The 17,057-nt window shown below is 48.9% G+C and overlaps 1 protein-coding gene across 1 annotated transcript in view; it reads right to left on the reverse strand.

The window, feature by feature from the left end:
- Window positions 1-321: 321 nt before the first annotated feature.
- Window positions 322-17,057, reverse strand: part of LOC138274069 (pre-mRNA-processing factor 40 homolog A-like) — a gene marked incomplete at its 3' end in the record, with an annotated part of 550,808 nt that continues 534,072 nt past the window's right edge. Inside the window, exon 21 of the mRNA XM_069218962.1 lies at window positions 322-417. Coding sequence (XP_069075063.1) covers window positions 322-417 — 96 coding nt within the window. The remainder of the gene's footprint in view (window positions 418-17,057) is intronic.

Genomic DNA, 17,057 nt, shown 5'->3' on the forward strand with positions numbered 1-17,057 from the left:
AGTAAATCCAGCAATTAACAGGCTAAAGTAGAAATATATTTTAGGAATACCTGGAAAATCAGTAATAAATGTATAAAAGAAAAGACAAAAGGGCAAGTGAAACTGTTGGTGGTGAGTGGACTGACAACCACAACCTGGAAATAAATAACCTCATAAGGGAAGAGTCACACAAAGCTTTTTTGTATTAAACAAAAAACAATTAAAAAACTGTTTACTAGCTCATGGTTAACAGTTAATTTTCTTCTGCATTGAAGAGTCTCAAACAAAATAGACATTTCAACGTAGTGGGGGGAATAATGTCATAAAATGAAAAAATAATACCTCAAGTGCATGAATGTAGTCTTTAAATATTCGTTTTCGTTCAGATTCAAGGGTTATGTCCTCAAATGCCGGTTCTTTAATAAATTTGTCCCGAATCTGTCCGGATAAGAGTATTTTTAGTGTTATACTGCTTACAATACACTTCAGTTTTTTCAAAGTCTAAAAACACATCAAGATCAACAAAGCAACATCCACAACAGCTGTATGCATTAATGTGCTATATTTGCAAATCCTATTCAAAGCAAATGTGAATTATTCAAAACAATGATGTAAATGGCATTGCCCTTGTAGCATCAAGCCTCTTTACACCAACCACTTTGCTTAGACTCATTGTTCTAAGCCAACGTCAGAACTACATGAATGAACATAATTAACAGTGCCACACAAATTCTTTCCAAATGGTGATGTAAACGTATCACAGAACTAGAAATATCTTTTCTGTTATTACACATAACAGTCACCAAAATGACTTCAACATGCCATACAGAGCCACAGAGCACCCTCACAGGTATGGAGAGGTGTCAGGAACAATTTGATGACTCCAAAGAAAGAAATCTATGAAGTTGCTAAAAATATCATCAATTCCACTCCGCAGCTTCCCGATCATCTGTCAATCTCAGAGATCTAAATAGGTGAATCATTCCTTTTTATTTACACCAAAGTTGAGAATAGGTAAATTAGGAAGCAGGCATGACTAGGTCTGTGTTGATAAATATTATTGTACAGGAGGCACTATGGGGAGTAATGGGCACTTCAAATATCCGATCACACCACTTCAAAAAAAATAAAAACCTTTTCAAGCATCTGATAAGCGAATACATTACTTTGGCAGTTTCTAAATAGTGCTAAAAGGGCCACCCAAAGATCGTCCAAGAAACGCCTCCCAAATAAAAAAATTTTTTCATAAGCCCTTAGGATCAAGGGGTAGTGAGCGTATACCGAGAAATACCTCAAATGCATATTGTCCCAGGGCTACCACTTCTATTGTGATAAAATAGATAACAGTGACTCTCCTTGGGCACCTGACTGAGGTTTAACAACAAAATTATATTCTCAGTGACAGGTGTTAGAAACTCAGATACAGTATGGGTGTGCAGCTAGTGGTATAGATTTACACCTAAATTCATGTGCAGGAAAAAAAAAAAAAAAACGAACTTCATGCACCTTTTGGAGAAGAGATACAACCCCAGAAGATATTTATCTTTTCATGATCACTATACTTTTCCCTGGACTTACTGTGTGTAAGGAAATGCCTCCTTGGCATGGTTACCCCCTGACTTTTTGCCTTTGCTGATGCTATGTTTTGAATTGAAAGTGTGCTGAGGCCTGCTAACCAGGCCCCAGCACCAGTGTTCTTTCCCTAACCTGTACTTTTGATTCCACAATTGGCACACCCTGGCATCCAGATAAGTCCCTTGTAACTGGTACCTCTGGTACCAAGGGCCCTGATGCCTGGGGGGTTCCTCGGGGAAACCTCCACTTGGGCAAGGGAGAGGGACTCCTGGGGGTCACTTCTCCAGTGAAAGTCCGGTCCTTCAGGTCCTGGGGGCTGCGGGTGCAGGGTCTCTCCCAGGCGTCAGGACTTTAGGTTCAAAGAGTCGCGGTCAGGGGAAGCCTCGGGATTCCCTCTGCAGGCGGCGCTGTGGGGGCTCAGGGGGGACAGGTTTTGGTACTCACAGTATCAGAGTAGTCCTGGGGTCCCTCCTGAGGTGTTGGATCGCCACCAGCCGAGTCGGGGTCGCCGGGTGCAGTGTTGCAAGTCTCACGCTTCTTGCGGGGAGCTTGCAGGGTTCTTTAAAGCTGCTGGAAACAAAGTTGCAGCTTTTCTTGGAGCAGGTCCGCTGTCCTCGGGAGTTTCTTGTCTTTTCGAAGCAGGGGCAGTCCTCAGAGGATGTCGAGGTCGCTGGTCCCTTTGGAAGGCGTCGCTGGAGCAGGATCTTTGGAAGGCAGGAGACAGGCCGGTGAGTTTCTGGAGCCAAGGCAGTTGTCGTCTTCTGGTCTTCCGCTGCAGGGGTTTTCAGCTGGACAGTCCTTCTTCTTGTAGTTGCAGGAATCTAATTTTCTAGGGTTCAGGGTAGCCCTTAAATACTAAATTTAAGGGCGTGTTTAGGTCTGGGGGGTTAGTAGCCAATGGCTACTAGCCCTGAGGGTGGGTACACCCTCTTTGTGCCTCCTCCCAAGGGGAGGGGGTCACAATCCTAACCCTATTGGGGGAATCCTCCATCTGCAAGATGGAGGATTTCTAAAAGTTAGAGTCACTTCAGCTCAGGACACCTTAGGGGCTGTCCTGACTGGCCAGTGACTCCTCCTGGTTGCTTTCTTTGTTCCCTCCAGCCTTGCCGCCAAAAGTGGGGGCCGTGGCCGGAGGGGGCGGGCAACTCCACTAAGCTGGAGTGCCCTGCTGGGCTGTGACAAAGGGGTGAGCCTTTGAGGCTCACCGCCAGGTGTCACAGCTCCTGCCTGGGGGAGGTGTTAGCATCTCCACCCAGTGCAGGCTTTGTTACTGGCCTCAGAGTGACAAAGGCACTCTCCCCATGGGGCCAGCAACATGTCTCTAGTGTGGCAGGCTGCTGGAACCAGTCAGCCTACACAGCTAGTTGGTTAAGTTTCAGGGGGCACCTCTAAGGTGCCCTCTGTGGTGTATTTTACACTAAAATGTACACTGGCATCAGTGTGCATTTATTGTGCTGAGAAGTTTGATACCAAACTTCCCAGTTTTCAGTGTAGCCATTATGGTGCTGTGGAGTTCGTGTAAAACAGACTCCCAGACCATATACTCTTATGGCTACCCTGCACTTACAATGTCTAAGGTTTTGTTTAGACACTGTAGGGGCACAGTGCTCATGCACTGGTACCCTCACCTATGGTATAGTGCACCCTGCCTTAGGGCTGTAAGGCCTGCTAGAGGGGTGTCTTACCTATACTGCATAGGCAGTGAGAGGCTGGCATGGCACCCTGAGGGGAGTGCCATGTCGACTTACTCATTTTGTTCTCACTAGCACACACAGGCTTGTAAGCAGTGTGTCTGTGCTGAGTGAGGGGTCTCTAGGGTGGCATAAGACATGCTGCAGCCCTTAGAGACCTTCCTTGGCATCAGGGCCCTTGGTACTAGAAGTACCAGTTACAAGGGACTTATCTGAATGCCAGGGTGTGCCAATTGTGGATACAATGGTACATTTTAGGTGAAGGAACACTGGTGCTGGGGCCTGGTTAGCAGGGTCCCAGCACACTTCTCAGTCAAGTCAGCATCAGTATCAGGCAAAAAGTGGGGGGTAACTGCAACAGGGAGCCATTTCTTTACACAAGCCCCCCCCAGCCCACAGGCCAGGAGACTCAGCCCAAGCTGGGAGAGTCTTCCTAGTCTGTCAGGCGAGGAAGAGTAGGAGAAATAGGCTGGTTAGTTGCAGGGCCTACTCTGCCTTACATCCTTCTGTTCAGGTCATTCCCTTTGGGGAACTGACCCACTTCCACAGTGATAGGACCTAGTCTGAATTGCCTCTTGTCTGCTTCTTCAATGTCTCCACCCACTCTTTTTATTTTGGGTTTAGAGGTATCCACCTCTGCTAATCTTATCTTAGCCAGGGTCATCCCTAGCTTACCCAAAGAGGTTACCCAGAGCTGGAGTAACCCCACCATGACCAACAGGGTCAGGGGGCCTAACTTGCTATTTGGCATGGGGTCTGACCACCATGCCAAGGATAGTGCAGCCACAAAGGCTAACACCCAGCAGAGGCCACTGACAGCTGTCAGTGCCCAGAACCACACCTTTAGCTCTTCACCTAAAAGGGAAGGGGCTAAGTTACAGGCTTCTTTGGGTTCAGGTTGCCTGTCTGCTGTATTGGAGTGGGGGGTTACCACATCTTGTAGTAAAAACCCTTCTTCCACTCTTTCTTCTGTTAGCTGAGGAGCCACCCACTCAGGTTTAACAGTTGCCTGACTAGCCAGGACTTCTTGTGGGTCAGGTTGGACTTTATCAGGGCCATTTTTGGAGTTCTCCCCTACTGGAGCAGAATCTCCTTGGCTTGCTGTAACCTTGGCTAAAGGTTGTCCACCCTTCCTACTCTGTTTTCTTTTCTTCTTCTTCTGGGGCCTGCTTGCATTTACTGCAGAGGCAGGACTTCCAGAATCCTTGGGAGAGGACTGGCACTGTACCAGTTTCTCTCTTGGGCTCTGACTAACCTCTGGGTAGTCATTTCCAAGGAGACAATCAAGGGGGACGTCTGTACTGACTACTACCCTTCTCCAGCTAAGAGTGCCACCCACTTCTATGGGCACTAAAGCCACAGGCCTCTTAGTGACCCTATCTAGGCTAACTCTTACCCTGGCAGTCTCACCTGGGATGTACTGGTTTGAGAGCACCAGCCTGTCATGCACAATAGTGTGACTGGCACAAGTGTCTCTCAGGGCAGTGGTTGGGATTCCATTCACCAGTAGGTGGTGGAAGTGTCTACTTCCCTCTGGAATCTCCAACTCACCTGTTGGGCCCTGTTTCCAGTTGAAGGCTAGGAAGACCTCCTCATCTGAGGAGTCATCTCCCATGGCTACACTGGTTACCCCAGGAATTTTGTTCTGGGGTTTGTTTTTGGGACAAGAAGTGTCCTTGGTGTGGTGCCCAGACTGTTTACAGTTGTGGCACCAGGCCTTAGTGGCATCCCAGTTCTTACCCTGGTACCCACCTTTGTTTTGGGTTGTGTCTTGGGGCCCACCCACCTGTTCTGGTTTTTGGGGGCCTACAGAGGACTCTTTTTCTTTGTTTCTAGTGTTACCCACTTTCTCCTGGGGAGTTTTTGTAACCCCTTTCTTTTGGTCACCCCCAGTGGAAGTTTTGGTTACTCTAGTCTTGACCCAGTGGTCTGCCTTCTTTCCCAATTCTTGGGGAGAAATTGGACCTAGGTCTACCAGATACTGATGCAACTTTTCATTGAAGCAGTTACTTAAAATGTGTTCTTTCATAAACAAATTATAAAGCCCAACATAGTCACACACTTCATTTCCAGTTAACCAACCATCTAGTGTTTTTACTGAGTAGTCTACAAAATCAACCCAGGTCTGGCTCGAGGATTTTTGAGCCCCCCTGAATCTAATTCTATACTCCTCAGTGGAGAATCCAAAGCCCTCAATCAGGGTACCCTTCATGAGGTCATAAGATTCTGCATCTTTTCCAGAGAGTGTGAGGAGTCTATCCCTACACTTTCCAGTGAACATTTCCCAAAGGAGGGCACCCCAGTGAGATCTGTTCACTTTTCTGGTTACACAAGCCCTCTCAAAAGCTGTGAACCATTTGGTGATGTCATCACCATCTTCATATTTTGTTACAATCCCTTTGGGGATTTTTAGGATGTCAGGAGAATCTCTGACCCTATTTAAGTTGCTGCCACCATTGATGGGACCTAGGCCCATCTCTTTTCTTTCCCTTTCTATGGCTAGGAGCTGCTTTTCCAAAGCCAATCTTTTGACCATCCTGGCTAACAGGGGGTCATCTTCACTGAGAGCATCCTCAGTGATTTCAGAAATGCTGGACCCTCCTGTGAGGGAAGCAACATTTCTGACTATCATTTTTGGAGACAGGGCTTGAGAGGCCCTGGTCTCCCTATTTAGGACTGGAAGGGGGGAATTGCCCTCCAAGTCACTAATTTCTTCCTCTGTGAAGTCATCCTCAGAGGGGTTGGCTTTTTCAAACTCTGCCAACAGCTCCTGGAGCTGAATTTTGGTAGGTCTGGAGCCAATGGTTATTTTCTTTATATTACAGAGAGACCTTAGCTCCCTCATCTTAAGATGGAGGTAAGGTGTGGTGTCGAGTTCCACCACATTCATCTCTGTATCAGACATTATTTTGCTAAAAGTTGGAAGACTTTTTAAAGAATCTAACACTGTTTCTAGAATCTAATTTCAAACTTTTAACAAACTTTTTAAACTCTAAAAGACAATGCTAAACAGGGACTTAACACACAAGGCCCTAGCAGGACTTTTAAGAATTTAGAAAAATTTCAAATTGCAAAAATGAATTTCTAATGACAATTTTGGAATTTGTCGTGTGATCAGGTATTGGCTGAGTAGTCCAGCAAATGCAAAGTCTTGTACCCCACCGCTGATCCACCAATGTAGGAAGTTGGCTCTGTATGTGCTATTTCAAAGTAAGGAATAGCATGCACAGAGTCCAAGGGTTCCCCTTAGAGGTAAAATAGTGGTAAAAATAGATAATACTAATGCTCTATTTTGTGGTAGTGTGGTCGAGCAGTAGGCTTATCCAAGGAGTAGTGTTAAGCATTTGTTGTACATACACATAGACAATAAATGAGGTACACACACTCAGAGACAAATCCAGCCAATAGGTTTTTATATAGAAAAATATCTTTTCTTAGTTTATTTTAAGAACCACAGGTTCAAACTCTACATGTAATATCTCATTCGAAAGGTATTGCAGGTAAGTACTTTAGGAACTTCAAATCATCAAAATTGCACGTATACTTTTCAAGTTATTCACAAATAGCTGTTTTAAAAGTGGACACTTAGTGCAATTTTCACAGTTCCTAGGGGAGGTAAGTATTTGTTAGGTTAACCAGGTAAGAAAGACACTTACAGGGCTTAGTTCTTGGTCCAAGGTAGCCCACCGTTGGGGGTTCAGAGCAACCCCAAAGTCACCACACCAGCAGCTCAGGGCCGGTCAGGTGCAGAGTTCAAAGTGGTGCCCAAAACACATAGGCTAGAATGGAGAGAAGGGGGTGCCCCGGTTCCGGTCTGCTTGCAGGTAAGTACCCGCGTCTTCGGAGGGCAGACCAGGGGGGTTTTGTAGGGCACCGGGGGGGACACAAGTCCACACAGAAATTTCACCCTCAGCGGCGCGGGGGCGGCCGGGTGCAGTGTAGAAACAAGCGTCGGGTTCGCAATGTTAGTCTATGAGAGATCTCGGGATCTCTTCAGCGCTGCAGGCAGGCAAGGGGGGGGTTCCTCGGGGAAACCTCCACTTGGGCAAGGGAGAGGGACTCCTGGGGGTCACTTCTCCAGTGAAAGTCCGGTCCTTCAGGTCCTGGGGGCTGCGGGTGCAGGGTCTCTCCCAGGCGTCAGGACTTTAGGTTCAAAGAGTCGCGGTCAGGGGAAGCCTCGGGATTCCCTCTGCAGGCGGCGCTGTGGGGGCTCAGGGGGGACAGGTTTTGGTACTCACAGTATCAGAGTAGTCCTGGGGTCCCTCCTGAGGTGTTGGATCGCCACCAGCCGAGTCGGGGTCGCCGGGTGCAGTGTTGCAAGTCTCACGCTTCTTGCGGGGAGCTTGCAGGGTTCTTTAAAGCTGCTGGAAACAAAGTTGCAGCTTTTCTTGGAGCAGGTCCGCTGTCCTCGGGAGTTTCTTGTCTTTTCGAAGCAGGGGCAGTCCTCAGAGGATGTCGAGGTCGCTGGTCCCTTTGGAAGGCGTCGCTGGAGCAGGATCTTTGGAAGGCAGGAGACAGGCCGGTGAGTTTCTGGAGCCAAGGCAGTTGTCGTCTTCTGGTCTTCCGCTGCAGGGGTTTTCAGCTGGACAGTCCTTCTTCTTGTAGTTGCAGGAATCTAATTTTCTAGGGTTCAGGGTAGCCCTTAAATACTAAATTTAAGGGCGTGTTTAGGTCTGGGGGGTTAGTAGCCAATGGCTACTAGCCCTGAGGGTGGGTACACCCTCTTTGTGCCTCCTCCCAAGGGGAGGGGGTCACAATCCTAACCCTATTGGGGGAATCCTCCATCTGCAAGATGGAGGATTTCTAAAAGTTAGAGTCACTTCAGCTCAGGACACCTTAGGGGCTGTCCTGACTGGCCAGTGACTCCTCCTGGTTGCTTTCTTTGTTCCCTCCAGCCTTGCCGCCAAAAGTGGGGGCCGTGGCCGGAGGGGGCGGGCAACTCCACTAAGCTGGAGTGCCCTGCTGGGCTGTGACAAAGGGGTGAGCCTTTGAGGCTCACCGCCAGGTGTCACAGCTCCTGCCTGGGGGAGGTGTTAGCATCTCCACCCAGTGCAGGCTTTGTTACTGGCCTCAGAGTGACAAAGGCACTCTCCCCATGGGGCCAGCAACATGTCTCTAGTGTGGCAGGCTGCTGGAACCAGTCAGCCTACACAGCTAGTTGGTTAAGTTTCAGGGGGCACCTCTAAGGTGCCCTCTGTGGTGTATTTTACACTAAAATGTACACTGGCATCAGTGTGCATTTATTGTGCTGAGAAGTTTGATACCAAACTTCCCAGTTTTCAGTGTAGCCATTATGGTGCTGTGGAGTTCGTGTAAAACAGACTCCCAGACCATATACTCTTATGGCTACCCTGCACTTACAATGTCTAAGGTTTTGTTTAGACACTGTAGGGGCACAGTGCTCATGCACTGGTACCCTCACCTATGGTATAGTGCACCCTGCCTTAGGGCTGTAAGGCCTGCTAGAGGGGTGTCTTACCTATACTGCATAGGCAGTGAGAGGCTGGCATGGCACCCTGAGGGGAGTGCCATGTCGACTTACTCATTTTGTTCTCACTAGCACACACAGGCTTGTAAGCAGTGTGTCTGTGCTGAGTGAGGGGTCTCTAGGGTGGCATAAGACATGCTGCAGCCCTTAGAGACCTTCCTTGGCATCAGGGCCCTTGGTACTAGAAGTACCAGTTACAAGGGACTTATCTGAATGCCAGGGTGTGCCAATTGTGGATACAATGGTACATTTTAGGTGAAGGAACACTGGTGCTGGGGCCTGGTTAGCAGGGTCCCAGCACACTTCTCAGTCAAGTCAGCATCAGTATCAGGCAAAAAGTGGGGGGTAACTGCAACAGGGAGCCATTTCTTTACAGGCGTCTTTCGGTTCCGCGTGGTGCTGTCATCCCCGACGGAATGGAGATGCGCGATGCCTAAACAGGTACCACCCCAGCGTTCAGACAGCAGTTCCTTTTGTGACTTTCCATGCCAGAAGCACAGAACCAGAAAGAAAACATATCACTGGAGTGTGGAACTAGGACCCTGAAAATGGAGCAGCCCTGTACCTATTCTTCTGCTCACAGAGCAGGGAAAATGGGTGCATTGGTAAGGAATCTGCAGCTAGATAGTGTGTCTACCAGATAAGGCATTACCGAAGGTAAGTAACTTGTTCATCTGATAGAGACTTCTAGCCAAGATTCCTTACCTTAAAATAGATACCTAAGCTCCAGAGGTGGGTCTGCAGGACAGAACAGGTAAAATGCCCGTCCCAATGGACCGACTGTCCAGCCAGTAGCGCTTGATGAACGTATGCAAGTGAGGGCCCGTTGCTGCCTGGCAGGTGTCCAGAAAAGGGACTCTGTATGCTAATGCAGTGATCCAGCATATAGTCTGGTGAAATGAGCAAGCAAACCCTCTGGGAGTTACTTCACGGGCAAAGCATAGCAGATCTTAATGAAGAGTACAATCCATCGGAGAAGGTTCGTTTCTGCACAGCCTTCCCTTTTTTTGGTTCAAACATATCCCACCAAAAAAAAAACAGTCTTGATGGTGATAAGCCTAAGGCAGCAAGTATGAGGTGGCTCAAAGGGAGCACACGTTAGAAATTTAAGAACCAATTTAAGGTCCCATTGAGGCAATGGAGTTGGAGGAAATAAGTATTGTGAACATTTATTGAACTTATCTACAATAGGGGACTTGGAGAGAAGGCTGATCTGGCAGCAACAGGAAAGCTTAAATAGCAGATAAAGAAGACTTCAATGTGCACAATTTAGAGCCCTTGTAGGCCAGGGTATAGAAAAACAAAATAACTTGAGAAAGGGTTGCAGATAAAGGGTCAACCTATTTGGCTGTACACCATGTCACGAACCTACTGCAACAGCTAGCGTACAATGTCTTGGTGAAGAGACACAAAGCTGCCAAGATAACATTACAAACTTCGGCATAAGGTCGAAAGCGATCAACTGTCACCACTCAATCTTTATGCATCAAGGTGGAACAGGATCAAGTGGAGAATGTTCCCCTACTGTTGTGACCGAAGATGCTCACAAGGGGCAGCCTAATCAGCAGACTGATGGCCATGCTCAACAGCCAGGATGATAGACTCTCCGAACCCAGTCCGGAGGTTCTTATATAATATGAGCCTGGGCGTTCCTGATCTTCTTGAGAACTCTAGGCAGGAGTGGTATTGGCAGAGAGGGGTACAGGAGGACAGAGCTCAACTGGAGACAAAAAGCATCTCAGAATAAAAGCTGCCTTAATATCAGCAGTTCTGCGCACTGAAGTTTGTGAGTGTTCTTGGTTGTGGCAAACAGATCGAACAGTCTCTCCTCATTTGTGAGTGAGACCCTGCACCACCTCCAGTTGGGGACGCAATTTGTGATCTGTTAGGCATCTTCAGCTGAGTTTGTCCATTCTGGTGTTCAGAGAGCCTTCCAGGTGTTGAACCACCAATAAAATGCCCAGGCATTCCAGTCATGTCCAGAAACACAAGGCCTCTTGAACAAGTGTCCATGACTGCTGCTGTCTGAACACCTGCAATAGTGTTCCCTTAATGAAGGGTAGAAAGATTTTAAATACCAGTCTGATCGCTCAGACCTCTGATCTCTTCCTCTCCCAGATTGCCACCCTAGTCCAGGACTGATGTATCTGTCAGTACTGTTCGATATGGTAGGGGAACGGAAAGGGTCTGCCACTGGCACAATCGTGGTTCTTTAACCACCACTGTAGATCTTTTGCAGTGCCCTGTGAAATCTGGACCATGTCTGAGAGATTTCCCTGATCCTCAGCCCAATGGAACTATAGGTTCCACTGCAATACTTGCACGTGGCCTCAGATCCAGGATGGCTGAGTATATGAAAAAGGCCATTAAAAACCTTCAGGCCAGCCAATAACTGCAGAAGCAGTGGTATGACCGGAAGGCTGTTCTAACGGTGTACCAGCCAGGGTAGAAAGTGTGGGTCCTTGAGCCTGAGGTCCCAGGGCACACCAAGACAAGTGGAGTGGTCCCATACTGTAGTGTAGAAAAAGAGTGAGGTCACCTACTTGGTGGACCTTGGCACTCCCATAAGCCCCCTCAGGTGCTTCATGTGATCCGCCTTAAGCCCTATGACAGGGCTGACATGACCCTGTTCATGGTAACTGATGAGGGACAGGAAAAAGAGTGACCCTCTCCCTTATCTCTTCTCCACCATTGCAGCTGATGGCTCAGTGGATGGAGTTATCCTAGCAGACTGCCTTTCCGAGTCTCAGAAAGAGGACTGCAAGAACCTCCTTGGCCAGTTCTCTGAACTGTTTTCTCTGACATCTGGTCAGATTACTTGGTGTGAACACACCATTGACAAAGGGGACAGTTAGCGTGTTAAAAGTAAAATTTACAGGCAGCCTGATCATGTTAGGGACTGCATCAAAGCAGAAGTGCAAAATATGCTAGACATAGGAGTGAATGAGCACTCTGACAGCTCCTGGGCTAGCCAAGTGGTTCTGGTATCAAAACCTCACTCCCAAAATGGAAAAAGGGAGATGAGGTTATGGGTTGATTACAGAGGGCTCAACAGTGACAAAGACTGATGCTCACCCTATTCCTAGGGCAGATGAGCTCATAGACACACTGGCATCTGCCAAGTATCTTAGCACCTCTGACTTGATTGCAGATCAAATTGTTAGAGAGTGCAAAACCAAAAACTGCATTCTCCACCATTGGAGGGCATTATCAATTTACTGTTATGCCCTTTGGTTTGAATAATGCACCTGCAACTTTTCAGACGCTGGTGAATACAGTCCTCCAAGGTTTGGAAGCCTATAGTGTCATCTTGATGACACAGCTGTCTTTAGCTCCACCTGGGATGACCACCTGGTCCACCTCTGGCAATGCTTGCGGCTCTGCAAAAGGAAGGCCTCACTATCAAGGCCTCTAAGTGCCAGACAGAGTAGGGGAAGGTTGTTTATCTGGGCCACCTGGTAGGTGGAGGCCAGATTCAACCATTGCAGGGGAAGATCCAGGCTATTTTTGACTGGATCCTCCCTACTACACAGCCCCAGGTGACAGCCTTCTTAGGTCTCATTGGGCATTACAAGAGGTTCATTAAAAATGATGGCTCCATTGTAGCCCCTCTTAATGACCTCACATCCAAAAGTATGCCAAAACAAGTCTTGTGGACAGCTAGCTGTCAAAAACCTTTTGAGGAACTCAAACAGGCCATGTGCTCTGCATCAGTGTTAAAAAAAGCCTTGAGTATTCCCAGAAATTAATCGTCCAAACTGATGCTTCTGAAGTAGGGGTTGGGGCTGTTCTTTCTTAGCTAAACACTGATGGACAGGATCAACCAGCTGCTTTTATAAGCAGAAGGATGACCCCTAGAGAGAGGTGTTAGTCAGCTATAGAAAGGGAGGCCTTTGCTGTGCTATGGGCCTTAAAGAAGCTGAGACCTTACCTGTTTGGCACTCACTTCACTGTTCAAGCAGACCACACGCCCATTGTAAGGAAATGCCTCCTTGGCATGGTTACCCCCTGACTTTTTGCCTTTGCTGATGCTATGTTTTGAATTGAAAGTGTGCTGAGGCCTGCTAACCAGGCCCCAGCACCAGTGTTCTTTCCCTAACCTGTCCTTTTGTTTTCACAATTGGCTCACCCTGGCATCCAGGTAAGTCCCTTGTAACTGGTACCCCTGGCACCAAGGGCCCTGATGCCAGGGAAGGTCTCTAAGGGCTGCAGCATATCTTATGCCACCCTGGGGACCCCCCACTCAGCACAGACACACTGCTTGCCAGCTTATGTGTGCTGGTGAGGACAAAACGAGTAAGTCGACATGGCACTCCCCTCAGGGTGCCATGCCAACCTCACACTGCCTATGCAGTATAGATAAGTCACCCCTCTAGCAGGCCTTACAGCCCTAAGGCAGGGTGCACTATACCATAGGTGAGGGCACCAGTGCATGAGCACTGTGCCCCTACAGTGTCTAAGCAAAACCTTAGACATTGTAAGTGCAGGGTAGCCATAAGAGTATATGGTCTGGGAGTTTGTCAAACACGAACTCCACAGCAACATAATGGCTACACTGAAAACTGGGAAGTTTGGTATCAAATTTCTCAACACAATAAATGCACACTGATGCCAGTTTACATTTTATTGTAAAATACACCCCAGAGGGCACCATAGAGGTGCCCCCTGAAACCTTAACCAACTACCCGTGTAGGCTGACTGGTTTTAGCAGCCTGCCACACTCGAGACATGTTGCTGGCCACATGGGGAGAGTGCCTTTGTCACTCTGTGGCAAGTAACAAAGCCTGCAGTGGGTGGAGATGCTATCACCTCCCCCAGGCAGGAGCTGTAACACCTGGCGGTGAGCCTCAAAGGCTCACCCCCTTTTTTCCAGCACCACAGGGCACTCCAGCTAGTGGAGTTGCCCGCCCCCTCCGGCCACGGCCCCACTTTTGGCGGCAAGGCCGGAGGAAATAATGAGAACAACAAGGAGGAGTCACTGGCCAGTCAGGACAGCCCCTAAGGTGTCCTGAGCTGAAGTGACTAACTTTTAGAAATCCTCCATCTTGCAGATGGAGGATTCCCCCAGTAGGGATAGGAATGTGCCCCCCTCCCCTTGGGAGGAGGCACAAAGAGGGTGTACCCACCCTCAGGGCTAGTAGCCATTGGCTACTAACCCCTCAGACCTAAACACGCCCTTAAATTTAGTATTTAAGGGCTCCCCTGAACCTAGGAACTCAGATTCCTGCAACTTAAGAAGAAGAGGACTGCTGAGCTGAAAAACCCTGCAGAGAAGACGGAGACACCAACTGCTTTGGCCCCAGCCCTACCGGCCTGTCTCCCCCCTTCGGAAGAAAACTGCTCCAGCGACGCTTTCCCCAGGACCAGCGACCTCTGAATCCTCAGAGGGCTGCCCTGCTCTAAAAAGACCAAGAAACTCCAGAGAACAGCGGCCCTGTTCAACAAAGACTGCAACTTTGTTTCCAGAGGAGCAGCTTTAAAGACCCCTGCAATCCCCGCCAGAAGCGTGAGACTTGCAACACTGCACCCGGCGACCCCGACTCGACTGGTGGAGAAACAACCCTTCAGTGAGGACCCTCCGGCGACTCAGACTGAGTAACCAAAGTTGTCCACCCAGAGCCCCCACAGCGACGCCTGCAGAGGGAATCCCGAGGCTCCCCCTGACCGCGACTGTCTGATTGCCAGATCCCGACACCTGGAAAAGACCCTGCACCCGCAGCCCCCAGGACCTGAAGGATCGGAACTCCAGTGCAGGAGTGACCCCCAGGAGGCCCTCTCCCTTGCCCGGGTGGTGCCTACCCTGAGGAGCCCCCCCCTTGCATCGCTGAAGAGTCCCCTTGGTCTCCCATTGATTCCTATTACAAACCCGACCTGTGTTTGCACACTGCACCCGGCTGCCCCCGTGCTGCTGAGGGTGTACTTCCTGTGCTAACTTGTATCCCCCCCGGGTGCCCTACAAAACCCCCCTGGTCTGCCCTCCGAAGACGCGGGTACTTACCTGCTGGCAGACTGAAACCGGGGCACCCCCTTCTCCATTGAAGCCTATGCGTTTTGGGCACCACTTTGAACTCTGCACCTGACCGGCCCTGAGCTGCTGGTGTGGTAACTTTGGGGTTGCTCTGAACCCCCAACGGTGGGCTACCTTGGACCCAAACTTGAACCCCGTAGGTGGTTTACTTACCTGCAAGAACTAACAAACTCTTACTCCCCCTAGGAACTGTGAAAATTGCACTAAGTGACTAGTTTTAAAATAGCTATATGTGTTTTATTTGAAAAGTATATATGCTATTGTGATTATTCAAAGTTCCTTAAGTACTTACCTGCAATACCTTTCATGCAAAGTATTACATGTAGAATTTGAACCTGTGGTTCTTAAAATAAACTAAGAAAAGATATTTTTCTATACAAAAACCTATTGGCCTGGAATTGTCTCAGAGTGCGTGTTCCTCATTTATTGCCTGGGTGTATGTACAACAAATGCTTAACACTACTCCTTTGATAAGCCTAATGCTCGACCACACTACCACAAAATAGAGCATTAGTATTATCTCTTTTTGCCACTATCTTACCTCTAAGGGGAACCCTTGGACTCAGTGCATACTATTCCTTACTTTGAAATAGTGCATACAGAGCCAACTTCCTACACCCATTCTATGGCTCAAATAGATGAAGGGAGAAACCCCCCCCCCCCCCCCCCCCCCCCAAATTGTTGAGCAGGTCCATATCCCTACAGGGAATGGACTATACAGTGGAACGCAGACCTGGAAGTAATCAGTCCAATGCAGATGAACTCTCCATATACTTCCACTTAGACAGCGAAGACTCATTTGGACAAGGTTAGCATTCTTGTCCTTTTTTGAGGGGGGGGGGGAGGGGGGAGAAGAGAGGTAAAGGGGATTTGTATGAAAGTACATCCTTTCTTGGCATGGTTGCCCCCATTTTCTGCCTGTTCTCAGTGTGTTTGTTTCCACTAGGATCCTGCTAACCAGGATCCAAATAGTTTTGCTCTCTCCTCTAAACTATACCCTTTTCTTCCCACAGTTGGGATACTGGTCGCGCCCCCCTCCCACCATGTAAGTCCCTAGTATATGCTACCTAGATACACAGAGCATTGGGGTTCCAGGGGATTCGTATGGGCTGCAGCAGTTATTCTGCCACCCACAGGGAGCCCATGCACAAGGTTTTGCAGACCTGCCATTCAGCCACCGTGAAACGTGTGCATCAACCCGTTTTCACTACAGGTCACTGTAAGACATCCCTATGGTAGGCCCTCTTAGCCCAGAGGGCAGGGTGCAGGTACCAGAGTGTGAGAGCACCTCTGCACTAGAAGAGGGTCCCCCACAAACTCCAGATCCATTTTCCTGGACTTTGTGAGTGCAGGGATGCCATTTTACGCGTGTACTGGACATAGGTCACTACCTATGTCCAGCTACATAATGGTAACTCCGAACTTGGACACGTTTTGTATCAAACATGTCGGAATCATAACCCAATACTGTTGCAAGTATTGGAAGTATTATTCCATGCACTCTGGGGGCTCCTTAGAGGACCCCCAGCATTGCTACCACCAGTCTTACAGGGTTTTTCGGGCTGCTGTCACCCCTCAGACAGGTTTCTGCCCTACTGCTTGATCAGATCAAGCACAGGAAGACAGAACAAAGGATTTCCTTTGCGAGAGGGAGGTAACAGCCACTCCCTTTGGAAATAGGTGCGGCTGGCTTGGGAGGGGTAGCCTCCACAAGCCACTAGTTTGTTTTGAAGGGCACATTTGGTGCCCCCCGTACAGTCCCTGCTCTGAAGTGGAACTGGGCAATGGAAAGGGGAGAGACCACTCCCCTGTCCATCACCACCCCAGGGGTGGTGCCCAGAGCTCCTCCAGAGGGTCCCTAGATACTACCATCTTGATCCAAGGCTAGAAGGGAAACCTGGGAGCATCTGAGCGGCCAGGTCAGGCAGGCGACATCAAAGCCTCTTCCTGATAGGTACTTACCTGGTTAGGTGAGCAATCCCCTTTCAGGGCTATTTAGGGCCTCTCTCTTGGATGGGTCCCTGCATTCGGCTTGCAAGATTCCAGCAGGACTCCTCTGCAACCTCCACTGACTTCTGGCCACTGCAACAGCGACTGTGACTGGGGGTGAGTGTTTGCATTGTTCAGCACTCCATCCATCATCCTTTTGTGTTGCTAAAGTTGCCCTGAGTGGAAGGGGTGTGCCCAGGCGTGGGTCCCTTGCTCACTGTGCCATTGGAATCAAGCTAGCTTGGCGGATCAAGGGTGATACCCTGAAACCGGTCCCAGGATGCTTGTTTCCGGTCCAGGGAGGACC

Source organism: Pleurodeles waltl, unplaced genomic scaffold (genome assembly GCF_031143425.1).
Source record: "Pleurodeles waltl isolate 20211129_DDA unplaced genomic scaffold, aPleWal1.hap1.20221129 scaffold_155, whole genome shotgun sequence".
Taxonomy (NCBI): Eukaryota; Metazoa; Chordata; class Amphibia; order Caudata; family Salamandridae; genus Pleurodeles; species Pleurodeles waltl.